Below are 27178 nucleotides of genomic sequence, written 5' to 3' on the forward strand. Positions count from 1 at the left end.
TTTCAATTAACAATCTATTTATTTCTTTGAAAGTTTATTAAACTTTTGTTTTAATTTTTTTAAGTCAACTTTAGCTGTAGCTTCAGTTTTGACTTTTTTCTTTGGTGGTTCATTTGTTTCTTCAGGAGCGATAAATGATTTGTTACGCTTGTTCTGGCGATCTTGTTTTGATTTATTCTGCTGTTGTCTCTTTGCCTCCGCCTTGCGCTGCTTCCTTTCATGCTCTTTCAGGAAATACTCGCCAGAAGCAAGTTCTTTGTCAATTTTAGACTCGGGTTGTGGAGGTGGGAAGGGTGTATATTCTTTCTTCAATCTCTTTTTCAATGGCTGCTTACGTTTACTAATGTTTTTACTTTTGTACTGAGGTAAGTAAGGTTCCCAGTTTACATTGCGCATCTCTGGATTTTTAGAAAGATCATGTTTCTCCATTATAGTGCGTATTGTGAAAAAAGGATGAATATTATTCATACAATCCTCCACAATCTTTCTCACTTCCTTCAGCCCCTTGTGTGGCCCTAATGCAGCAACCGTGTTGCCCTGAATGGCAACATAACAGTCTGTGAGGCATTCAATAGCTTTAAGAGTTGTACCACCTGGGCCTATGAGCCTCTTACGGCGCTTGATAAATCGTTCTTTTTTGGCAACCATGGAGCCTATTTTGATAATGTCACATGCAACATCATCCTCTAGAATTTTCTTTGCCTGCTCAAGGTCAACACTGCGAGCCAATAATGTAATGAGGTCTCTTGCTTTAATGATAATGTAGGGGTCATATGTTTTGCGGGTAGTCTTGACACTAAGGCTCCCTTTGATTAAATCCATTTCAGGCTCTATACCATGTTCACTGAGTACTTCTTTAACCAATGGCCAAACTTTAGACAAGTAGCTCTCTCGATATTTTGGAAATAACACAGAAAATGAGCTTTCTGAAAAGAAAAAAAAAGCTAAATTGAAATAACAGGATTTCAGTGTCATATTTAAGAATAAATAATACAGATTGATTTCACCCCTTTGACCCGTACAAGAATTTCTTTAAAGGGACAATATGATCCAGAGTTCCTAGTTCTGAGCTGGAATGTTGCAACAATAACAGTGTATAGAATTATTGCTTAAAGTCAGGGAACTTAAAAAAAAACAAAAACTAAAATTTCTTGTAGTGAAGAAATAAAACAAAGTGAAAAAGGATATAGTTTTACTAAGAGTTTAATTTCATTTAGATATCATTGTATATGACGAAATATAAATAATAAAAAAAAAAAATCTAGAATGAGTAGTTCTACAATCTAATTAACCTGTATTGCTAGTCAAGAAAGCTAGTAAGTTGTCAAGTTGCCAGCAGTTATCATTCAAAAGGAAGGATGCTATGTTTATTCAATCATACATTGTGTGTGAACCCCTTTTGTCAGGATGTGATGCCAGCCTTAAATGCCATTATAAAAACATATTATTTAAAAGTATAATGTTTGGTATAGTGTTTAAGTAAAATGTAATTATTAATTTTACTCTGTATAAAACAGAACAAATATATATAAAAAAAAAAACAAAAAAAAAAGCAAAATAAAAATCTTAATAAAAAAAAAAAAAAAGCTTATCTAACTTCAAAATCAGTGACATATCTAAATACTGCAGGGATAATCTCCTTTTTCTATTAAAAAAAAAGTAATTAATTACAACTAATAGGTTAATTTTATGATAAATTGATGTACTGTCATCAACTATCAATAATTATGCAAAATTTCAAATTTCAGAGAATGGGAAGTGGGAGAAATAATGTGAGCAGCTCGATATATACAGCCTCATTCTCTGTTATTCAATACAAACAAAATAATTAATTGCCACTAATTAAGTAACTAATTGTTTAATTTTTTGAATTATTAATGTTTTGCTAGACAATAAATATTTGTTTAAAGAGTAAAGTTTCAACTTGATCCAAGAATGGGTGTGGTAGAAATACATAGTGAGTTGATAAGCTTTGAAATTATGAACACATTCGCTTTTCTTTTTTAGCAAGACTGCCTGTTCTCTAGTGCTAGTAACTATACATCATATTAATCAGTTATACTAAATCCAGATTTCCACATTATTATCAGTATCAATTGCTTCAAAGCACACCTGTTTTGTTTAAATACATTTTGGACATTATAATTTTTTTTAAAGAAATTGATTAAATTACATATCTTAAGCCGAAACCAAAGCTCCTGCAGGATGGCAGAGCTTTGAAGTTTTAGTAATCATAATTCGGAAAACAGTGATATACCCATTCATCATGATTGATATATCATATATAATAGAAATGCACCGGATAGTATCTCCGGACAAATATCCCTGTAGAATAATCAAAAGTACAGTACATTTCATTTTTGTATAAAGGGGACGTGGTTCCATTAATGTCCGCCATGAAAATTATTAATGTTTACAAACAAATGTTTAGAATAAATAATGTGCTTAAAAATATATGAATATACACAAAACATCTTTTATTACAAAGACAAGACATGTCCCACCCCTCTTTTATTAGTTTAGTCTATAACGCTGAGATCATAGATAAGACAGGTGACCACAATAAGTCAGGATGGACGTAATATCAACAAGTTGATATTGCACAGCCTTTCATGCTTATAGCATGCTCAGAACGCTATGGTCCAATCTCATTTGTGGACCAATGGGGGGTATCCTGGAGATTGTTTTCCATGCTGCCTTTAGGCGCTCAGTAAACACAACTCTGCCAGAGTCAGGTGCCGAACCTCCAGCCCCCTTCATAGGTATCCAAGCCAAGTTCAAGTGTACTTAGCCTCTCGACCACACTTCATACCATATTGTCTTTAGGTCACACGTTAAGAGGAAACTGAGTTTGTTTACTTGATAGTAAATCTTAATTAGGGGGCTGGACTTCAAGCCACACCTCTACATGGGTACAGAGTTTTGTTACTTGGATATAAATTGCAATTAAGAGGCTGGACTAGAACACACACCTACAAGAGTGACCTTTTGCTACACAAACCCTTTAAATTAAAATACTATATTATAAGTCATAGCCAAGTAAGCCAGTAGTAACTAATTTTAATGTAGATAAAAGTGCAAGTCTCAGATTAGTGTGTAGTAATTTAAACACTGACCAGGACTATATTTAAAGGGAGAGATAACTACTCCTACTTCTTATTTGTTTAAGAATGTTTATATATGTTGATAGACATCTATATCTAGATAAGTCTAGATCTAAAGTAATTCTAGAATTTCAATATAGAGTCTAGATCTAGATCTAGTAACAATCTAGTTCTTATAGTAACTTATAAACTAGCCTAGTCACTAGTAAGTTAATTATAGATCTAGATCTATATATTAACTAAGTAAGACTCTAAAAAAAATACTCTAGACTCCCACTCTAGATAGACTAGATCTAGTCTACCTATTAACTATTTAGAACTATATCTAAGTTAACTAACTAGATCTAGATTATAGATATAAATAGATCTAGATTCTATATCATTGACTTTGACTGATTGAGTTTATCATTAAAGAGAAACTCTGATGGCTTTGACAATTTTTGATATATATTATGTTTTGAATTACAGATTTAATAATGAATATATATTTTTTTATTTTTTTTTATTTGCAATAAATAATAACTTGTTTCTAGATCTATGTGACGTCAAAAATACGTTTAATTAAATCTTTTGACTTCTGTATAACTGGAGACCATACAGCAAAGTTTACATTCTCGTAAAAGAAATATATCTTCATCTATGCAGTTAGATCTAGGATCTTGTCCCTGGCATGCTACCCTGCCTCATAGTGGCGCCCGGGTAGAAACGATCGTAAGAGGAAACAATTAGGCTAAAGGGTAGCATAACAAGACTCCCGTGGGGGATGCCTAAAGGGGTGCGATGGCATCCTCATTGCACTGCATGGAGCTGTAAAAAAGCTCACACCACCTTGTCACAATCCAGGCGCTGTTCCTCAAGGGGCCGTTACATAATAAATGCGTGTCCCGCACGGTTAGCCTGGTATAGAAAAGAAAAATGGTGGGGTCTTAGTAGATCTATACGCAGCCTCTTGCTGTGAGTCTGACCCACCCGCCAGACAAAACAGTGTACACTATTTTCATACAGGCCGGTGAGAGGGAGCTCTTGTTCATTTTTGCTGGCCTAGAGTTCCAAGAGCCGAAGGCTCAACTCTACCTGACAGTTTAAGAAGAAGAAGGATCTTGTATGCAAAGAAAAAAATGTGTATAATTAAAAGTAGATTTACATGCTTGACTAACCACGGCAGTGTGTATTTTCTTGCCAGACCACTCAACTTGGGTGTCTTGTCATGACCACTGACTACACGTAGTCTCGACTAGCCTTACACTGACCAGTTTGTTTGAATCAGTCAGACACACGATCTATTTACTTCTTGGGACAGGGAAAGGCTTCTGATGAAAATGTTACTTTTTTTCTCTAGTTGGTTATCCAATGCCTTTAGATCTATTTATACAAGTATATAATATATATATATATATATAACTGTATCATAGATCTGGACTAGGCCGTCACTAAGCCTAACAGCTACTGTAAGAATGAAGTGATATGATTGGTTAAATGTAGTTTCTCTTTCAGTATTGATGAGGGAAGTGACGTTTGAAATAGCTTAAAACAAAACCTCAAAGAATCCGGTTTTCTTTTTAGATGTCAAGAATTTACTGACTAATTATTTTATTAAATGTTTCTAAGCATTTAAATACAAGATGGTAAAATTTTTACTATTACAACTTTTCACACAGAATTAATATAATAATATATGTCAATAACTCAAATTTGAAAAACCTTCAGAGTTTCCCTTTAAAATAAAAATTATAGATCTAGACTAATCTGGAGTCTAGATATCTATAGCTTCTTATATAAGGCACAGCTCATCGAATTCTCCTTTAAGAAACATGTCGCTTTTTTTGTTTATAATTAATTTATTTTTATGTTTGGAGTTTAAAACAACGTTTCGGAACAGTGCATATCCAATTTTAGATAAGTTCCAGTATTTTTGTTCCGCTTTTCCAAAGCAGATGGCATTTTTTTACATTCTCAGTAATCAAGTATGTAAAGGTATTATTTTAACCTCCCCCAGAAATTCATACCCATATAAGGGATGAAGGCTATATTATTAGCCTGTTTGATCGTAGGCTGGTGGATTTATCAAAATAAGATTCCAAACATCTTTAGAAAGACATTCCATCACATTCATACTGTTAGCTGTTAAATAAAATTAAAAAAGGAGGTGTTTCAACGATAATAATGAATTTAACACATTCTCCTATAGTGCACAAGGCAAAATCGTAATAAGAAATATTATTGGGATTAATAAATCTATGATTTTTTCAATGAATAAACGTGACCTAGATCGAGATATCTAGAATATATAATTTATGAATGAAAGAAAAAGTGCGGGCTGCTAATTTGAAGCCAGAGACCATGCCCACTGCAGGTGATCACGCCAGGCGAGCGCTGGTGGTGAGATGAGGTATACACTAAACGTGGAGTGTCACATTAACCTATCATACAGGTAGTGGAGGGAAGGGGGAGAGAGTCATGAAAAGACAAAGAAAAGCATCTATGGGAGGGAGGGGATGTTAAGGTGTAACAAAACGAACATCCAAATTATGAAAGAGGGTCCTTTGCCAAGATGGGAATTAAAAGAAAGAGACAGAGAATACATATGTAGCCTAGTTGAAAACATCATGCTTATTAAATTATAATAATTAATTTATAGACTTATTTCTGTCTGTTTCTACACAGATTTCATAGATTATATAGGATATAGGTAAGCATATATAAATAAACTAAAAACAATATATATATATATAGAGAGAGAGAGGCAATATACTATAAATACATTGCAGAAGTGAATCTACTTCTTTTAATACAATCTAAATAATTTTTAATTAACACAGCTAGATATATAATTTATTAGCAATAACATAGTCATAGTGGTGTTTCTTAACGGTGCTTAATGTGCGCTAAAGGAGAAAGCGCAAAAACTGCGTTTAGTATAGAAGCATGAAGTGACCTAATTTATTTTAAAATAAAATCTTGACTATGAGTGGTAATTCAAAGAAACACAGCTATTTTTATAGTCCTTTAGTTGCAGAATAAGAATCTGCTTTCAGTTTTTTGTAAGTTAAACCGTCACCAAATAAAAAAATAAAATAAAAATTTGACCTAGTTCCCGAATACGGTGTGCCTAATATAAGAATCTACTATAGATTCTAGATCTAATCATTCTACTGTCTTAGACCTAGAAATACGTTATTTAAAAGTTATTACCGGCTAAAAGTCCCTTTGGATTATCTTCTTTTGTAAACGGTTTATCTTTCCAACCTTCTGGGACGGTCAGGCGATCATCTTCGATTTCTGATGTCATATCTAAAGATACAAGACAGAACCAAGCTTAAGAAAGAATAGGTCTAGGTCTAGATCTAGACACAACACTGAAACAGAAAATTACAAGCACACTTGTATCTTAAGCAGACACACAATTTTTAGATTCAATAATAAAAAAAACGTACAAAAAAAAATTCGATTATTAAAATTAAAAAAAGAATATTATTAAGACTGTCACTGTATAACTGTGTATACTAAATAAAACATTTAGCTTGATATTTCCTTCATGAAAAAAAGAAGCTTTATGGTTTCTTTATATTTGCGATACGGAGGTATATATTTAATTGAATTCCTTTTTTTTTTAAAGTGTGTTTAAGGATTCAAGTTTGTAAGTTAGTATTAGATCTATATACTTAGATATCGAAATCTTTAAAAGCCAACATGCGAAACGTATTTTCAATGTTGTCACGTGACGCCAGCATGGCGGATCCGGATACTTGTTTAGATTCTTTTATTTATTAAAGAATATAGATCAAGATCTATGTAGATCTATACTGTCTATAACTATAGACTACTATATCTATATATATAGTGTATCAAATAAGCCCACTAGTTTGATTGATTAATTATTTTTTTACTGTCTGTCTGAAAAATAGAAGAACATTAGTAGATCTAAAAGTCTTCAATAAACTATTTCTGGTCGGCTTTGCCGAAATAGCTCAGACTCAGATATGTTTCTTACCAGAGCATTGGAAAAGATTCTTGCAGATAAAGAAATTAAAAAGGCGTATCATTCGCAACTGAAAAAAGCTTGTGAAGGAGCTTTAGGTGATTGGCATTTTAATTTTAAAATCTCAATCTAGATCCAGATACTTATTTATTATATTAATATATCATTATATTATTATATGTGATGAAATTATAACTGGGTGACTATACTCTATAGCAGGGGTCTCAAACGCGTGTCCCATGTGGCCCGCAGCCACGTCAGCAAATTAAAAAAAAAAATTGATAAAATTTACAATGACCACATATATGCCGTGAGATGATTTACAACTGCACACATCTGTAAATGAAGTGTCCGCCCACTTCAAGCGAAGATTCTGTGAAGGCAAGCTTTGTTGTCAGCGAGATGGAATCACGACCATTCACTGAAGGCCAGTTTGTAAAAGAGTGTATGCTACAGGCGTGTGAAATTATCTACCCCGAGAAAAAGAAACTCTTCGAAGGCATAAGTTTGTCTGCGAACACAGTTGCAAGCAGGATCACAGAGTCAGCGACTAATGTTCAACAGCAACTGATTGCCGCTGCAAAAGACTTTGTAGCTTATTCCATTGCACTGGACGAGTCTACTGGTGTAACAGACACCGCATACTGTGCCGTATTCATTCGTGGGGTCGACGAAAACTTGAACATTGTTGAAGAGCTATTGGACTTACTACCCATGAAAGGAACGACGACTGGATGCGACTTGTTTCAAGAACTGGAAGCTTGTATTGACAGGTGTGGGCTAACGTGGGAAAAACTTTTTTCAGTGGCTACGGAAGGTGCACCAGCAATGTGTTCAGAAAAGGTTGGTGTTGTTGGATTAATGGTAGAGAAACGGTTTCAGCTCAGCTTGGCGGGACCTTTTGCAGCCATACACTGCATTCTGCACCGAGAAGCACTCTGTGGCAAAAGTCTACAAATGAAGAACATGATGGATGTTGTCTTGAAGACGGTGAACTTCATACGTGCACGGGGTCTCAACCACAGTTTTCTAGCTGATTTAAAAACGGAAAACGGTGAGTTGCTATATCATACGGAAGTCAGATGGTTGAATCGTGGAAAAGTGCTGCAGAGATTTTTTGAACTGAGACGGGAAATAGCATTGTTCATGGCAATGAAAGACGGAGACATACCTCAGCTCAGTGACCCAATTGTTTTGTCGGATCTTGCTTTTTTTACTGACATCACCCAACATCTCAATGCACTCAATTCACAACTACAGGGCACAAAGCAGCTGATTACCGTGATGTTTCACCGCATCAGATCATTAAGATACAAGATGACTTTGTGGGCCACTCAGCTGGCAGATGGAAACCTGGCTCATTTGTTTTTTCTACAGAGCATTACGGTTGAACCACAGCGCCTTAAAGACTACGTAGACATCCTCTCCAGACTACTGGAAGATTTTGAACACCGCTTTCATCAATTCACTGCTCTCGAACCACAGTTTTTCCTTGTTGCCACTCCGTTCGCAGTTGAAGTGAAAAACTTTCCAGATGAAGTCCAGATGGAACTACTGTACCTGCAGTGTGACTCTGTTCTGAAGCAAAAATACGCTGATGTAGGTGTTACAGATTTCTACCAGTTTCTTCCCGGAGATAAGTTTCCACACTTATTCTGCGCAGCTGCTAGAATTCTGCACGTACATTTGCGAACAGTTTTTTTTTCCAGATTGAAGATAAAAAAACAGCATTACGTTCAAGACTAACTGATAAGCATTTGAGAGCAACCTTGGGGCTTGCCACTACACGCGACCTCAGGCCTAATGTTGATGGTCTGGTCTCTGCCAAACGCTCTTAGATGAGTGACGAGCCATCTGCAGTAGGCCTAGTAATTATAGTTGTTTTTTGGGGAAACTACAGTTTCTGCTTTTTAACAAGTGACAAGGACAACGTCAAGTTATTTTAGTAAACTAAACTGCCTGTGCCTGTAATAAACTACACTAAATGTAATTAATAATTATAAAAACTTTATTTTAGCATTTAACTGCAGTGACAGTAGTGTTCGTACAATTTAATGAAAAAACATTCTCTTTTTGTGGTGTGGCCCGCTGAATGGTTGTTACTTTCCATTGTGGCCCACATGCTGAAATGAGTTTGAGACCCCTGCTCTATAGTATCTATATAGTCTATAATTATAATAAAAATCTTTTTGCCTCTTAGTAGATATCTAAATTGAAACATTTTCATTCCTATTCTTATAGCTTTATGATAACTATTTATGTTTTTTTTTTTATTCAGATGAATTGAAGAATGAAAACAAGAAAAGGTCTGTTATTATTTACCATTTTATTAAACTTGTCAATGTAAACTTTTACAAAGAACTAGATCTAGATCTAAATAAAAACTCAAATATTTTTTTTTATTTAAGTTCAGAAATCATCATTATTAAGTACATTTTTTTTTCAAACATAATGGATAAATATTCATCAAGATATATATGTGGCAGCTTGCTGTGAGGTCAACTGTGTGAAGAGATGGGCCTAAAGAAAGTGAATATCATCCTTGATATGGTCATGGGATCATGTAGAAAGGCCTGACGTTTTCTCAGATTTACATAGAGAAAGCCTTGATGAACCCTATATAAAAACAATAAGTGTGTCAGAGTTATTCAGTTCGGTCCAGGACAGTTCAGCACAGCAAGATAGGCCGGTACTGTGATTCCAGAGTGAAGCAGTAAGAGTCATGGTTGAGACAGAGAGAGACGAGTAGAGTTTAGTATGGTAGAATGTTTATGAACAATGAAGGATTTGTAGTCAGTTGCCAATTTATAGTATGGGTTGTTGATTTATTAGTTATTTAAGTATCATGTTATTTTGAAGCCAGTATTGTCAAGTTCTTGAATTTTTTAAGCCCTGTTGGGCAGTGTATGCAGAGAGCCTAATTAGCAAGAAACTTAGCAAAATATATATGTGTGTGTGTGGGGGCATTTTAAAATATTTATGTATCACTTGTACGCCACTAATTAAGGGAACAAGCACACTGCCAACTAAAAACAACTCAAAAGACAAGGTTTATTTTAAATATAAATATGTAAGGAGTATCAAATCAAAGTATATTGCATCCTTAAACAGAATTGTATAATAGTTATACAATATATATATATATATATATATCTCCTTTCTTGCAGATGTTTATATTCCTAACCTTTAATGTACCAAATTACAAAATATTGTATTTCTTTTCAATGTTTTATTTATTTTGATCAATATGTATCAAATTATTATGACAGACTGAATCATTTGTAATTTTTAAAAATATATTTTATCTTTAAAAAAAATTGTTATAATATCTGTGAAGTTTATATTTAAAAAGAAAGTTTTTTTTTTTATAGCATTGAAGAGCCTAAGGAGTCGTCCTCTGCTCTACCTATTCCAAAACAAGCAGGTTTTGTTGAGGCAGATAAATATTTTCTACCCTTTGAGTTAGCCTGTCAGTCAAAATGTGCCAGAATAGTGAACATTGCTTTGGATTGCTTACAGGTGATGAGGACATAGTTCTAATTGCTTTGACTTGAGATAAAATAGAAATATTTTTAAAATGTTATATTGTATATAATTATTAAGTTTCAGTAAGTTGTTTCCCTGTTGCCTTTTCTAGTTTCTATTTTAAATATATATGAATAAACCTGATCTTTTAATCTTATATTTTTTGTGCTACTTGAATAATTTATTACAGTGTTGGAGTTTTATTTTCTTATTTTCTATTTTAGAAACTAATTGCATATGGTCACCTAACTGGCAATATTCCAGACTCCACAACCCCTGGAAAGCGGCTTATAGATCGAATAGTTGAAACAATTTGTGGATGTTTTAATGGTCCTCAGACAGATGAAGGAGTGCAGTTACAAATAATAAAAGTAATTATGGTCTTAGAGATATTAAAAAAATTGCATAAAAAAAAAATGAAGAGCAGATAACAATTCATTTGTATTGATTTTTATTTTTTCTTATTATGTTTTTGCAGGCCTTGTTGACAGTAGTGACATCTTCAACTTGTGAAATCCATGAAGGGACTGTACTTCAGACTGTTCGTACTTGTTATAACATTTATTTGGCCAGCCGCAATCTTGTAAATCGGTTAACTGCAAAGGCAACTCTTACTCAAATGCTTAATGTCATTTTTAGCCGTATGGAAGCTCAAGCGGTAAATTTTTTATTTTTTTTACATATTTCACAAAATAGTTTGCTATTTATATTCTTGTAAGTAAACAAATCACTTCCTGTCATAGGTTCAAGATGAAAAATCCACCGAACGTTCTGATAATAAAGATAAAAAACTGCACAAAGATACTAATGAGCAGAAGGTAGAGTTTAGATATTTCATACAAATTTATTTCCAAGTATAGTGTTATACTTCAATTTTCATGTGAACAACTGCAAAAAATTTGTTATCATTACAAATATGTTTTGCATATTATATTTAATTTTTGTGGGTGTGCTATGTGTATGACAGGAAAAACAAGAAAATGTGGATGAAGGTGTGTCAGTTCAACAAGATGATATGATGGACAGCAGCGAAGACAAAAATACTGGCATTTTAGAAAGTAAGATGTTTTAATATATTAGGTTGTTGTTTTTTTTTTTAAAGAAAATAATAAGCAACAAAAAGATTCTTCTTAAACGCTTTCTTTTCAAGATAAATGTACATTTCTAAAAAAAAATTGTATTTTTAAATTGTTCAACATTTCTAAGAAAATGTAATTTTTGGAATGTTAACTAAGAAACAGGAAATTATTGTGTACTTACAAAATAAGCAATCATTGGGAAGAGGAATTAAAACAATTTAAACTAATCAGTTTGTAAAGATAGGAAGCCATGATGGAATTTTTTCTAAAATGTCCATCTTATAATTACAGAAAGTCATGCAGAAGTTACAGAAACATTATCAGAGGAGCCATTGAAAAATGGAGAAGATGCAAGTGAAGATATCACAGCTGAATCTATTGCTTCAAGTATTATAACTGAAATATTGCATAATGTGACAAAGGGTAACCTCATTTCATTTATATATTTATAAGATTTTCAATTTCAAATGCTACTTGATAAAATAAAAAATATACCTGTAAAAACACTAAGATGAAATGAATATGCTTTTTACAAAAAAAATAATTATTAGTTTATTACAAAATAACATTATTTACAGATAATGTGGATGAGAATAAAGAAAAAGAAGTTGCAGTTGAAGACACCAATAAATTGGATAACAGAACTCAGGTTTCTCCAGAGCAACAGTCTTCTCAAGCTATGATTAACTCCACAGAGGGTAATAAGATCATCTTGTCTCCAACAATAGCATACATCATCTATAAGGCTTATATGTTAGGATAACAACAGCATACATCTATAAGGCTTATATGTTTGGATAACAATAGCATCCATCTATAAGGCTGATATGTTAGGACAACTACAGCATACATCTATAAACATTTTACCATACTAACAGACAGACAAATTCAGTTGATAGAAGCATTGTAAAAAAGATAGATCTATTATTTATTAAAGGGAAGAATGGCATCATTTATGATTAATTTAGGTCCTATATTTTCCAATAAGTTTACCAAAAAGGGGTAGACTACACATCTAGGTCTAAATTGAACATAATAAATCAGTGGTTTTATGTTTTTTTAACGTTATCTTTATTTTTCATATATTTCTGTCACTTTTATTATAACTTGGCTATGAACCCTGAGTATATTTTTATTTTATTACTTCTTCTACTGCTTTGCTTTATCTTTAAAATACAGAATTTTTACCTTGAAAATCATTATTGAAATCGGCTATGATCCCTGTTATATCCTAGATATCTCTGCTTTAAAAAAAAGGAGTTTGGCATTAATTTTCATTCTTTATACAATTTTTCATTAAGTAAGACCTAAAAAAGTATTTTGAATATTGGAGATCGGATGTTGTTAATTATGAAATATTCCATCTGGAATGGGATCTGGTCCATTAATATCTTTTGGTTTTAAGCTACTTCAGTGATTCCTTTTGTAGCCCCCCTCCCCACCTCTTTTCATGTGAGTTTAAATATAGCTGGACATCTAAGAATGCTGTTCAATTAGTTTTTGTTTTATCATTTGAAAGTTTTGTTTGTTTTATTGTGTCCACCAGTTTTTATGATCATGCAGGTTAATATTTAATGTGTCTCTACTCTAGTAACTTGTAACAACTAAGTAATGTAATAAAATTAATTTATTTCTATCCAGGAGCGTCCAATGCTTCACCTGATGATGGGCATGAAAATGAACAGTTTCAAGGAGCATTTAGTCACATATTACAGAAAGATGCTTTCCTTGTATTCAGAAGCTTGTGTAAACTTTCAATGAAACCTTTAGGGGATGGACCTCCTGACCCCAAGTATATATGTTTCAATAAATCTAATGGAGTAAAAAAAAACTAGCTACTTTGTTTTGAAATTTCTACATTAACTTTTACAAATTTAGAAAAGCAACTTACATCTAATCCTTGTGTGTTCTTTGAAATAGGTCCCACGAACTGCGCTCTAAAGTTTTATCCCTCCAACTTCTACTGTCTATACTACAAAGTGCTGGTCCAGTTTTTCGCACCAATGCAATGTTCATTAATGCCATCAAGCAATATTTGTGTGTTGCTCTTTCAAAGAATGGTGTCAGCTCTGTTCCTGAAGTGTTTGAACTTTCTCTTGCTATATTTATAACATTACTTGCTCATTTCAAGCAACACCTGAAAATGCAGATTGAGGTAATTATATTAATTGTTACATTTTAATGTCTCAGGATTTTTAGATTTTTGTGAGTATAATGAAATATATAGGGTACAACTGAATATACAATAGCTATTGTCAATTTATTTTCCTCTAGGTGTTTTTCAAAGAAATATTTCTCTACATCCTTGAAACTCCAAGCAGTTCATTTGAACACAAGTGGATGGTCATTCAGGCACTGACTAGAATTTGTGCAGGTACTACTATTGGCCTAATCTATTTATGTGTATTGTTAAAATATATTTAGCGTGAAACACCCACACACCACTTTTATATATTGATTTTGTTAGACCTGCTTGATTAATCAGCAACTAAAAATGTATTAAAATTTACTCATAATAAGATATTTTGTTGTTAACTAATAATTTGTATGATGAAATTGAGTGTACTGTTTAGAATTGATGTTACCTAATAATATATAATTCAATCTGTTTAATAATGATTGACTTCCTCTTCTTCCACCAGATGCGCAGAGTGTGGTTGATATTTATCTTAACTATGACTGTGATTTGGCTTTAGCAAATATCTTTGAACGGCTCATCAATGACTTGTCCAAGATAGCTCAAGGGAGACATGCCTTAGAACTAGGTTGTTGTTTTTGTTTGTGCTAGTGTAATTTTAATTAAAGGAATTGTACAATGTAGACGTCTAGTTTTTCTTTGATATTGTTCTGATTTATTCTCATCTTTCTCCTCCAGGTGCCACTCCCAATCAAGAAAAGAGCATGAGAATCAAGGGGCTCCAGTGTTTGGTGTCTATCCTTAAGTGTATGGTTGAGTGGAGTAAAGACCTGTATATAAACCCTCATTCTCAATCCAATTTAGGTATTTATCAAACCACTTTGTTTGTTCTACTGTAACTCTACTAGTGTGATGTACAGACTTAGAAAGGGCCAAACAATTGACCTTCTTTCAGCATGTTGACTTTCTTTGTTCAGACATTTCATAATTGTTTTGCAATCGTTATTGTTATTTGTTTGAAATTAAAATTTTTGAAATCATTGACATTTATGAGCTTTGTTAAAATTTTCTTAACTTGAAATGTTTGATTGAAGGGCAAGACAGTAAACCTTATACAGAAACTGACAATGATTCTGGAAGTGGAACTATGACTAGCTATGGAAGCACCAACTCTCTTAGTTCAAACTCAAGTGCACCTACTAATTTAAATGGACCCACTTCTGGGAATGTACCTGCAGATAATCCTGAACAATTTGAAGTCCTTAAGCAACAGAAAGAAGTCATGGAGATAGGAATAGATCTGTATGTTTTATTTTATTCTTGTATAGGAATAAATTAAAATGTTTAAAAGAAAATAAATAAAAAGCTAGTAAAGCATGTATATATCTAGTTTATTGGCAGACATTGTTTTATTATGGTTGTATTGGCTGGTAGGTTCAACAAGAAGCCTCTGAAAGGTATTCAATATCTACAAGAACAAGAAATGCTTGGGAAACTACCTGAAGATATAGCTGAGTTCTTACTTAATGAAGAACGTTTAAACAAAGTAAGATTCTCTGTTGTTGTTTTGTTTTTTTGTTTATATTGATTTGCTTTCAAGTATTGGCAGATACATTGATGAAGTTAATCTTATAGTAATGTAAAAACCTGACTAGGTTAACTTTTAACATTGAAAATCCTGTTGCTAATCAATTCTGCCTCTCAGTGATGTTTTACAACGTTTGTTTCTCATAAATAGACATATTCAGTCATGTTCTGTATCAACCAACTCTCCAAATTCGGTCCCAAAGATTTCTGAGCCAGACTAAAACAAAGGACAGTACAATAAAATGGGGAAAAACACACTACTCCCTTTCCATAGACACCAACTCTTTTGTGAAACTGTCACAATCACCTACTTTCAACATTAGTTTGGCCCTCTCCTCTTCATAATTTTTACCTGGGCATTTCTTATTTGCTTCTATCAGACCTGCCTACCGTTACGCAAAATGTGTATTCGTTACGCAAAATCTCCCAAAAATGACAGTCAGTACGCAAATAAGCATTTAACCCGTCGCGTTACACATTTCGTATCCTTTTTTCCCCCTCTCTTGACTAGCTTACGAGCGGTCACGGAGGTCATGCTAAGCCGTCCTGTGTGTGGGGGGGGGGACAGAAAAGGTGGGGGAACACATTGTGTCCAGATCTATACGTTGATTGGTTCTTAAAAGCAATTAGATTTAGTCTAGAAATGAAGAACGCGAGAGTGATGGAGTGGCCGGTTGGTACCGTCAGTTAGCTGATACACCAACATGACTTTTTTATGTTTTGTAAGTTCATTAGTAGAAATTAATTATGTTGAATCCCTGATTCCCGTATTCATTTGTATAGAAAAAATATCGAAGTGCTATCGATTCAAAACACATTGAGTGATATTGTAGATATCTAGTCTAGATCTAGATCTGGATTCTAGATAACTTGTTATACAGGAATAGATCTAGCTAGTCATTACATTATGTCATGATTCTCTACATTACTCTACAAGTACAATCTAGATCCAATTTAGTTGTAGTATGATTTAGATTGACTAGTCTAGATCTAGATCAATAACATCTACTACCATCTAGTCTAGATCTAGACTAGATTCTTAGTCTTAGTATAGAATAGATCAAGGATGAAGGTAGGCCTACGAAAGTTTGGAGTAGACCTACGTTTGTAGCAGATCCACAGCATTGGTAACACTCTTGAGCCCAGATCTAGAGTAGATTATATTCATTATACAGACATAGATCCAGATCTAGTCTAGATATCATCTCTATTGTCGTATTGATCTAGATTTAGATCGTAGATCTAATCATGACATCTAGAATATTTTATATATATATGACAAAATAGTGTTCCGCATTCTGGTGCCAAAATACGCATTTTGACCATCAGCGTTACGCATTTGGACTTTTTTGGTAGGCAGGTCTGTTCTATGGTCAATCACATTAGACAGTTCAGTTTTTATTATTAGTTAGCTTTTTGTTCATACTCTTCCTTGCTAGTATTTAACTGACAAAGGCTTTGTAAACCCAAAGGTTCTTTGTTTTAATTTTGGTCCAGCAGGATCTCCTTTATCTATTCCTTATTGTATACAGTTGTTCTAACCTGGGTTTTTTTTTTAGACCTATCCATCTAAAAAAAATCTTAATATATAATTCTATTTGCATACACTCACACTGACCACATAAGGCTTGTGTAGTTACTTTTCTTTTTTGTATGTATCAATTTGTAAATCTTTGTATTTTGTTCTGTTTTAGACTGCCGTGGGAGATTTTCTGGGTGAAAATGAAAAGTAAGCATTTATTGTGCTTGTTCGTACATTTACTTGGAAGTTTTCTTGTTTAAACATTTCATCTATCTTCTTCTGTATTTTTGCCTTTATTGTACTACAAAGGAAGCATTGTATTTACCTTATATTATTTTCTACTACTTGAGGCTACACAAAGAAGTGATGTATGCCTACATTGACCAGATGGACTTTTCCAGTATGGACATTGTGTCTGCTATGAGGAAATTCCTAGAAGGTTTTAGACTTCCAGGAGAATCACAGAAGATTGACAGGCTTATGGAAAAATTTGCGTCAAGATATTTTGAATGTAACCAAGGGTAAGCACTTGCTTGTTATAAAACTTTCTGACTTAACTGTTAAAGAAAAAAAGTTATAAATGTGTTTATGTTATATAAACGCCAAATATTTTGTTGTTGTTTTATCTATATTTTTAGGCTTGAGATCTTTGCTAGTGCTGATACAGCCTATGTTTTGGCATTTTCAATCATCATGTTAACAACTGATCTACATAATCCACAGGTACATTCTTCAGTCTAGAAGCTCAATTTTCTGCCATAAAATATTTGAATGCAGCTTTAAGCTCAATGTTTTTATTGTTTTTTGTTTTTTTTCACAAATGCTTAGAGTAGAAAAGGGAAACAGATTTGTGACACTCTGGAAAATTTTTTTGCTTTTTACAAATGTAGGTTAAGCCTAGCTCAAAGATGACCAAAGAACAATACATTCGCATGAATCGGGGCATCAATGATAGCAAAGATCTACCCGCAGACTATTTGTCAGCCATCTATGATGAAATAGCTGGCAAAGAAATCAAAATGAAAGTTCATGGTGGTGCTAAGCCTAACACAACAGCCAGTATGTATTCTCATTCTATTTATATTATTGTATGCGTTTACCCTTTTCTCTTCTTTCAGCTCATGTTTCTATGCTAACTTTTTGAGTTGAATGAAAGAAAACATGTATATGATTAAATTGGGGGGGGGGGGGGGAAGCAATGAATTCATTTTCACATTGGGCTGATTGTAAGAATGTTTCTCTTGTGTACAGAAGATATTACATCTGACAAACAGAGACGTTTGCTATACAATTTAGAGATGGAGAACATGGCGCAAACTGCTAAAGCCTTGATGGAGAGTGTCAGCCACTGTCAAGTCAGTTTTACTAGTGCTACTCACCAAGAACATGTTAGACCTATGTTCAAGGTTAGTCATGACCGTTGACGTATCTTTTTTCTCGAGTATTTGTTAGTAATCTGTTGAATCTAGAATATTATGTTATTATTATGGGATTGGAACTTCCACCTCTAATTAGAGTTATAGGTTTCTTAAAGAATCTTAATTATTTTTTTAAATATTATTTTGGTGAAGAAAAAACTCTTTGCAAATAAGACAAAAACTCTCTGAGCTCTGAATGTTTCACTGTCCACTGAAACATCATTTTAATATTTTTCAAATTGACTATCTGACACCTTTAATTTAAAATTTTCTCAAACCTTGTGTTGATCTTGAAACTTTAATATAGAATTTTCTTAAAGATATGGTACTTTTAAAAATAACAAATGCACTTTTCAAAAGTATCTAAAATTATTGAGAGATTTAAACAAGAAGAGCTTAAAAATTTTAAGTCTGTTTATTATTTTAAAAATATTTTTATTATAGGATTGTACTTGTTAAACAATTGAGAATCAGTATGGCACTATACTTTTGTGAATGTTCAGAGATTGAAAAAAATGTGAAGATATATTTTAAAATTTGTGACTTTTGTGTTTCAGTTAGCATGGACACCTTTTTTAGCAGCTTTCAGTGTTGGGTTACAAGACTGTGATGACAATGAGATAGCTTTGTTGTGTTTAGATGGCATTCGATGTGCCATTAGAATAGCCTGTATCTTTCATATGGAGGTCAGTTTTTGTGTTGAGATGGGTGGGGGATACCTCAACTTTATTTACATCTCAGATTGTATGGTAGCTTTGTAGAACAGAAAGTTCTTTATAGAATACAAATAATAGAAAACTGGCTCACTTCATCATTTGTATGATTAGACTATGCTAAAAAAATGGTATTCTTTGAGCTTCTTGTTAATACTGTTTATTTTCTAATTCAACTTGATCAGCTGGAGAGAGATGCTTATGTCCAAGCCTTGGCTAGGTTCACTCTACTCACTTGTGCAACTCCTATCACAGAAATGAAGACCAAGAATATTGACACAATAAAAACATTAATTTCTGTAGCACACACTGATGGAAACTATTTGGGCAAGTCTTGGCTTGAGGTAATGATTTTATCATTGAAATTGTATTTATTTCATGCTGCTTGGTTCATTCATGTTGGGGCAGTGAGTTAGCCATTTTCCTTCAATTTCAGATCCTAAGATGTATCTCCCAGCTTGAACTAGCCCAGTTGATCGGGACTGGAGTGAAAACCAAATATATCACTAGTGGTCCTCACTCTAACAATCCTGTTGAAGCCCATGACCCAGAAGGTAAAATTACAAAAGTTTTAATTGACTCAAATTATAGCCAAATAAAATGTTACATTGACCTCAATTAAAAAATAAGCTTTTTTTACTTTTTAAAATTAGGACTGCTTTTTATCAAAGACTATCTGGCAGACTCTTTTTTTTGAATGTATTAACACCATTTCAGAAAAGAAATGAAACTAGTGTTCTCCTTCATATATTTATAATGTTTTCCATTAACACTTGAATTGACAGCCATAGTTAAAGGTAACATGGGACACATGAACAGAGAGAGACTAGCAAACTTCCAGGAAACTGTTGGTGAAACAAGCTCACAGAGTGTTGTAGTGGCAGTGGACAGAATATTTACTGGTTCTGTGAAGCTGGATGGGGATGCCATAGGTAGGTTGAACTGAGGCAATTAGTGTATAAGTGTTAAATAGTTGTAAAATATTAGCCTATTTCAAAACATTTAAAATGAAAAAGAAAATGTAATGAAACCATGCTGTAGGAATAATATAGATCAAAAACTTATTTTATATTTAAAACTTTTATTTCTCACTAGTTGAGTTCACTCGAGCTTTGTGTCAAGTGTCTATGGATGAACTTGCTAGTACATCTCATCCTCGAATGTTTAGCTTACAAAAAATTGTAGAGATATCTTACTATAACATGGGTCGTATTCGTCTTCAGTGGTCTCGCATTTGGCACTACCTTAGTGATCATTTTAATAAGGTAACACACAAAATATATATTTTTTAAAAATACATATCTGCTTCTATCAACTTATCTTTTTTTGTGAGTAAATATTTTTTCTTTTTAAAAATTACATTTGGTCAAAAGATGTACCTATAATAATTAGCTTAAATTGATTGACAATGCTTGTTATAAGATTTAATTTCTTGCTGCTATAATTTTAAAGATTTCTCATGTTATTGCAGGTTGGATGTAATCCAAATGAAGACATTGCATTTTTTGCCGTTGACTCTCTTCGTCAACTTTCCATGAAGTTTATTGAGAAGGGAGAGTTTGCCAACTTTAGATTTCAAAAAGATTTTTTGCGTCCTTTTGAGCACATAATGAAAAGAAATAAGTAAGTTAACACTATATCTAGTGGTTTGTAATTGTGTTATATATAAATAAGTGCTCTCAGTTGATACAAATTTTTCGTCTTACATCTAAGATCTCCAGCTATTCGTGATATGGTGGTAAGATGTGTGGCTCAGATGGTCAATTCTCAGGCAGCTAACATCAAATCTGGATGGAAAAATATCTTTAGTGTTTTTCATTTGGCTGCTTCAGACATTGATGAAGGCATAGTGGATCTCTCATTTCAGACCACTGGAAAAATTATTTGTAAGCAAAGTTATTATTTCACTTAGTCATTATAATAATGTTTCTAATTTAGCTAATGATTTGTTATTTTGATATTGAATTGTTATTGCTTTTTAATACAGTAGTCTATAAGTAATTGGGGTTGAAATTGTTAAAGTAAATGTATTTTTTTTCTCCTCAACAGTGAATGTATTTGAGAAACACTTTGCAGCCATCATTGATTCCTTTCAAGATGCAGTGAAATGTCTTTCAGAGTTCGCTTGTAATGCTGCATTCCCTGACACCAGCATGGAGGCCATTAGATTGATTAGAAACTGTGCCAAGTATGTAGCTGAAAAACCAAATGTAAGTGAAGTGATACAGTTTATTTTTTTTTGAGGTGTTTAGAAACGTGAAGTTCTTGAGTTTCAATCCAAGTGAAGGTTTGACATTTTTCATTTGGGATTCAACTTAATCTGAGTTGTGCTTGTAGAGGGTCTAAAAAAAACCTTTCACAAATACCTTTCTTCTAGAAAGCATTGTGGATCAAAGCTGAGGATAATTTGATTTCATGGATACACAATATACTAAAATAGAACTATATGTACAATTTCACTGTCATGTCAGTTGGATCTATGTACCTTTATAGTAGCTCACATTTTAAATGTAGTTTTCATGTGTGTTATTCAAAATTACATAAATTTACAACAGAGTTTTCAGCTCCCAATATTATATGAGCCTCACTACCAATTTTTTTATGTTGAGTAGCGTAGAACAATTTACAAAATTGATAAGTTCCCATTATCATTTTTAGATGTTCCGGGAACATGCTGGTGAAGAGATCTCTGTGCCTGAAGAAGATAGAGTATGGGTCAAGGGTTGGTTCCCTGTGCTTTTTGAATTGTCTTGTGTGATCAACAGGTGTAAATTGGATGTCAGAACAAGGTAGGTCAGATAATTTGAGTTTTAACAATGTACACCAATTCTTAGAGTACAATTATAATAATACTTCATCTTTGCTGTAGTCACTCAGTTCATTCTAATTGTTTTAGTATTTAAAAAAGAAAGAGAAGGGCATTACAATTATTTATATATTGTTGGCTGTTTTTTTTTAACATAAATACAAAATAAATAACATGACATAGAGTTAACCAATCTAACCATATTATATAATGTCTGTACTTTTCAAGAGACTTTGTTATCTCCCCAGAGGTCTGACTGTAATGTTTGAAATCATGAAGACTTACGGAGAAAGCTTTCAGTCACATTGGTGGAAGGATTTGTTCAAAATCGTCTTTCGTATATTTGATGTAATGAAGTTACCTGAACAGCAGAATGAGGTTGGTTATAGACATTTGGAAATAGAGTATTTCATCCTGAATGTGCTGTCGCAATGTCCATGTCTTCATTAATTCTGTATTTTTATTAGTACTTGAAAATTAGTGCAATCAAATTTGGCTATCATGCTCTAACAATTTCTTGGGGATTGACTCCTAACTGATGGTCTTTAGTTATAAGTTCTTATAATTTATTAAATTATGAGTTGTTAGGATGTCCCCCATTCTTCTCAATTCTAAAGGGTGTCTGACAGTTATAGAAAAGTCTAGATATTTGATTGTTGTCCTAGTCTCCAAACATAACTCATGGATGTGACTAGGATACTTTAAGTTTTATCAAGTTTTGCTTCACTTGCTAGATCTATAGGTAGAATCTGCACCATACAAAGTTATCAAGTTTTACTTCACTTGCTAGATCTATAGGTAGAATCTGCACCATACAAAGTAATTAACTAATTGCCTGTGGTGAAGATTTATTTTCAATTTTTTGTTGCTAGAAAGCTGAATGGATGACCACCACCTGTAATCATGCTCTTTATGCCATTGTGGATGTATTTACACAATATTATGAGCAGCTGTCAGCTTTACTTTTAAAAGATCTTTATAATATGCTGCAGTGGTGTGTGGCACAGGATAATGAACAGCTTGCCAGGTAAGCTATTAAAGTAAATATATGTTAACCAGAAAATTTACATTTATGTGCCCTACAACCATTTATTTTTTATTCTGTTTTAGAAATTATAATCAAATAACAGCTTTACACTTTTTTTTCATTTCTTATTTCAGATCTGGCACTAACTGTTTGGAAAATTTGGTCATTTCAAATGGCAGCAAATTTTCCAATGCTGCCTGGGATGAAACATGTAAATGCATGCTGGACATATTCAAGTCAACAATACCACATAAGTTAGTTCTTTCAAATGTTGGGTAATCTATTTGGCACAAAGAAATATTGCTACCTACTGTTAAATAAAGCTCTTGATATTAATTTTTAGTGTTATTGCATACATAGTAATACTAACTTTTATTCTAAATTGATGGAATCGATTACCTTGAACATTTAAATACAATACTTCCTAGATATCTATTTGTACGTGTAAATTTAATAGGTTACTTAGTTGGCAGCCTGAATGTGTGTCCGAGTTAGTGTCCCCTGTCAGACATTTTATTCTAAATTGATGGAATCGATTACCTTGAACATTTAAATACAATACTTCCTAGATATCTATTTGTACACTGTAAATTTAATAGGTTACTTAGTTGGCAGCCTGAATGTGTGTCCGATTTAGTGTCCCCTGTCAGACATGAAGGTCCAGCCATCAGTGAGAATCATGTAAGTAATAAATAAAAGATTGATTGCTTAGCAACCTTATTTCTTTAATCATCAGGACCAATGGCTCTTACTTTAGTTGACTTAAGAAGTCTTAAGAACTTCAGATTCTAACTTTAGTCATCAACTGAACCCGCCTTTCAATACCTAGATTTCTGTTAATTAAAATCCTGTATTTTACAGGAAGATTATCTGCCTGAGTCTGGTCGTATGGGCAGAGCTGAGAGCTTACAGAGTGTCCAGAGCTCTGTCTCACAGCAGGAATGGCAGGAACAGAAACCTATCAAAAGTAGGCTGTTGTACTTTCACTTACTGGTTACATATATATATCATCTTATATGTAAAGAGTGTTATAGTTATTGAATGAATTTTCTTGTTCTAGAAACTGCTAGTGACCAACAACTATTTCAAGGACTTTTAATTCGCTGTGTTGTCCAACTGGAACTGATTCAGACAATTGACAACATTGTTTTCTTTCCTGCCACCAGTAGACGAGAGGATGCTGAAAATTTAGCAGCGGCTCAAGTAAGTCTAAGATTTTGTATTTGACCATTCGCAATCTGATCACTTACTCTTAACAGTGAGGACAGACATTTTCAAAGTTACTTTTATTGATACAAATATGCTGTATTTATCAGGCTTACATCTCAATCAAATACTAAAATAACTAAAATAAGTTTTTTATTAATTGCGTGATTATTAATATAAAAAAACCATCAGCATTCATTATAATGGCTCCGGTTTTTGTTTTAGTTTTTAAGTTGTCTGTCTTTGTTCAGGGTGGTGACAATGATTCCCTATCAGACTCTTATCATGAACATGCTGGTGATGAACAAGGCATGTATCAGTATCTATCATCCAGTCAACTGCTCATGTTTGTAGACTGTCTTCTAGAGTCTCACAGGTTTGCCAAATCTTTCAATTCTAACCATGAACAGAGAAATATTCTGTGGAAGGCAGGTTAGTAATAATTTTCTTTCACTTATTGTTAGACAAGTACGCTGTTGAAATGTTAGTCAATTATTGAAATGTATTATTAAATGTTTATCACTGTTTACACAAGTTTTTAGAAACAACATGTTGATGACTCTGCTTTAATAGTGGATTTGTTTTAATACACAAAATATAAGTATATATTAACTTGTTTACTTTTTTTTCAAGGTTTCAAAGGAAAAGCCAAACCCAACCTTTTGAAACAAGAAACTCAAAGTTTAGCTTGTCTTTTTAGGATTTTATTTAGAGTTTATGATGACAACAGCAGGAAGTCTTCATGGCCTGAAGTAGAGCAAAAATTACTTGGGTAAGTAACTGATTTCCGATGATCTTTGTCAATCATAACTTGTTGTTTAGATTACATAAGACTAATTAATTAGATCTATGTACCAGATGCTACATTCTATTTTCTGTTTTATATTTGTTGATTTTTATTAAAACTCCATGGTGGCTGACAATGAGTTTGTGATGCCATTCCCTCTTCTCCTGCAATACTAGCCTCCAATGTGTTTGTGATGTCATTCCCTCTTCTCCTGCAATACTAGCCTCCAATGAGTTTATGATGTCATCCCCTCTTCTCCATTTCTTATTCATTTTTTTCTAGAGACTTGTGACTGCAAACATTTGTAAAATCACCTATGTATTTTTTATAGCAATGTCCTACAATAGTGCACATACCTGAATGATCTTTCTTTTATTCACTTGTGTTTTAAGTATTTTAAAAAGAAAGACTGACTATCGATTATTTTATTATTCATTATTAACAATGGATTTGGAAACAATTATTTACCCAAAATTCTATCCAACTTAACTCTTCAAGACCGTAATGACGCTGAGAGCGACCAGTCTCCCGGCCGTGCTAACGTAATGACGCTTCCAGCGTCCGATCACTATTTCCCTATTTACTTCTTTTTCTTTTCTAATCCACGTTTTTAATCCCTTAAATGGTTTAAGGAAACGCTAGAGCTGCCATTTTGAAAGTTTTTTCCTTCTGATACTTTGTTGATCTAAGCTGTTTTTATTGTTCTAAATATTTTTTTTTTGTAAGTGACTAGTGAATTTTTCGTTTTTTTGCATCAGACATCATGGCTGACAGGCCTTCTTGCCGTTTTACTGCTGATCAGGCTCTAAATATCTTTTTAGATACAAATGATAGTGACATGAGTGACTTAGACTTAGAGTTAGATAGAGATTCTAGAGCTAGAAAGTTATAATGAAAGCGATTTTCAGACTCAAGCGAGTCTGATAGTGAATTATTCATCCCTAGATCTAGTAAAAGTAGTAAACGAAAGGGGGCGTCGCCCCAGCCAGGCCCTAGTAGATCTAGAAAGAAACCTCACTAAAAGTGTAAATATTGATCAAGTTTGACAAAGTTATGTTTTTTAAATAGATAATTGGATAGAGTTTAATATTTCATACAATAATAATGATTGAGGACTGTTGGAATATTCTTTTTTTACTTGAAAAAGTCAGTTTTTAAAGATCAAATTCAAAAAAAATAATTTTTCATCTCTGAAATTACCTTAAATTTTTTTTCCATTGACTATCTATAACATTGAAAGATAAATTATCTTGTAGTACATTCAATTTCCAACAAAATTTTATAGAACATGTCTATGTTTTAACAAACAGAAAAAACAGTATGACGTTTATTAAAAGGCTTTTGTGATAAAAATTGTGGGGAAAAAAAATAATTCCGGTAGAATGAGAAAAAAATTACGGTTTTTAAGAGTTAACAATGTGCATACTGGCATAAAGTTAGTGGTAGTCAGTTTATTTTAATTTTTGATGACACCTGTTAGGCAGCTGCCTACTGTTCACATTTGGAATGGTAGACAAACTGTGATGGTTCCATTTAGTTGGATATAAAACAGTTTGACTATATTTTACCACCAAATTCTTTAGCATTCTCAGTCCTCTTTGAACATCTCTTTGGGATCCAGTTACATTTTGATTTATAATCAATCTTTGTAAGCTTTCTGTGGAAGATTGAAGTTAAAGCTAATTTTGTTACACACAATTTTTCAGAATTTGTCAAGAGGCCTTAGACTATTTTCTTAGTCTCCAGTCAGACAGTCACAGAGAAGCATGGGGAAGTTTACTATTGCTGTTACTGATTAGATTGCTGAGAATGTCAGAAGACAGGGTGAGTAAATCTCAAATTTTAGTCTAAGTAAACAAAGTATGTAAGTAAAAAAAAAGTAAATTTTCCCTTTTCAGACCTTGCAATCTATGGGGCTGATAATGTTAAGGTCATCTGTTTCTTTGGCCAACGGTTAACGAGCAGGGTGTTATGTGGCTAGCACAACGACCAACCGCCTTTACTTTCCCCAACTAAAGTCAGGTACCCATTAGATTTGGGTTGACTCAGGGATGCCCTAAAAATCCAGAAATTCAAAATCCCAGTCTTCACCGGGATTCGAACCCAGGACCTCAGGTTCAGAAGCCAAGCGCTTAACCATTCGACCACTGCGCCCCCAAACAAAGTATGGATATGGCCTAATGCTGATGTTGGAATTGTTTTCTTTAAGAAGTGACTAAAGATCAACTAATTATATAATTCAACATTTGGGATGAATTTGATAGTATTTAACTGAAAATTATAGTGCC

General features: G+C 33.2%; 2 protein-coding genes across 4 annotated transcripts in view; one reads left to right on the forward strand and one right to left on the reverse strand.

Moving 5' to 3' along the window:
- On the reverse strand, positions 1–6830 carry LOC106068954 (KRR1 small subunit processome component homolog). 2 transcript variants are annotated; one of them, XM_056030414.1, is made up of 3 exons: positions 6767–6830; positions 6297–6395; positions 1–926 (listed from the first exon to the last, which is right to left on the reverse strand). In XM_056030414.1, the coding sequence occupies exons 2-3, from the start codon at positions 6391–6393 to the stop codon at positions 19–21; spliced, it is 1005 nt and encodes a 334-aa protein (XP_055886389.1). In that variant the 5' UTR covers positions 6394–6395; positions 6767–6830; the 3' UTR covers positions 1–18. The 2 variants fall into 2 exon arrangements, with proteins under 2 accessions (XP_055886389.1, XP_013083931.1); XM_013228477.2 differs by lacking the exon at positions 6767–6830 and having other exon boundaries at positions 6297–6532.
- LOC106068939 (brefeldin A-inhibited guanine nucleotide-exchange protein 1-like) overlaps positions 6811–27178 on the forward strand; it is a 23703-nt gene continuing 3335 nt past the window's right edge. Inside the window, exons 1-39 of one of the 2 annotated variants that reach the window (XM_013228448.2) lie at positions 6812–7181; positions 9362–9389; positions 10455–10602; positions 10833–10979; positions 11087–11266; positions 11352–11426; positions 11576–11666; positions 11979–12110; positions 12266–12385; positions 13329–13479; positions 13608–13842; positions 13962–14061; positions 14330–14452; positions 14563–14688; positions 14919–15126; positions 15259–15370; positions 17106–17140; positions 17284–17454; positions 17572–17656; positions 17824–17992; positions 18185–18339; positions 18909–19037; positions 19250–19408; positions 19501–19618; positions 19850–19996; positions 20160–20329; positions 20536–20687; positions 20778–20950; positions 21114–21274; positions 21723–21853; positions 22119–22248; positions 22743–22897; positions 23032–23151; positions 23497–23578; positions 23759–23864; positions 23958–24100; positions 24355–24535; positions 24737–24875; positions 26597–26714. In XM_013228448.2, coding sequence (XP_013083902.2) covers positions 7085–7181; positions 9362–9389; positions 10455–10602; positions 10833–10979; positions 11087–11266; positions 11352–11426; positions 11576–11666; positions 11979–12110; positions 12266–12385; positions 13329–13479; positions 13608–13842; positions 13962–14061; positions 14330–14452; positions 14563–14688; positions 14919–15126; positions 15259–15370; positions 17106–17140; positions 17284–17454; positions 17572–17656; positions 17824–17992; positions 18185–18339; positions 18909–19037; positions 19250–19408; positions 19501–19618; positions 19850–19996; positions 20160–20329; positions 20536–20687; positions 20778–20950; positions 21114–21274; positions 21723–21853; positions 22119–22248; positions 22743–22897; positions 23032–23151; positions 23497–23578; positions 23759–23864; positions 23958–24100; positions 24355–24535; positions 24737–24875; positions 26597–26714 — 5202 coding nt within the window. In that variant the 5' untranslated portion in view covers positions 6812–7084. The other variant, XM_013228449.2, reaches the window with a different exon arrangement.

Source organism: Biomphalaria glabrata, chromosome 5, assembly GCF_947242115.1.
Source record: "Biomphalaria glabrata chromosome 5, xgBioGlab47.1, whole genome shotgun sequence".
Classification (NCBI taxonomy): domain Eukaryota; kingdom Metazoa; phylum Mollusca; class Gastropoda; family Planorbidae; genus Biomphalaria; species Biomphalaria glabrata.

What these genes read in the sequence shown, in the direction of transcription:
- LOC106068954 (XM_056030414.1), bottom strand. Translation starts at nt 6,393, where the DNA reads ATGACATCAGAAATCGAAGATGATCGCCTGACCGTCCCAGAAGGTTGG. An exon ending in TCCAAAGGGACTTTTAGCCG is followed by an intron (nt 927 to 6,296) that starts GTAATAACTTTT and finishes TTTTCTTTTCAG; the next exon opens with AAAGCTCATTTTCTGTGTTA.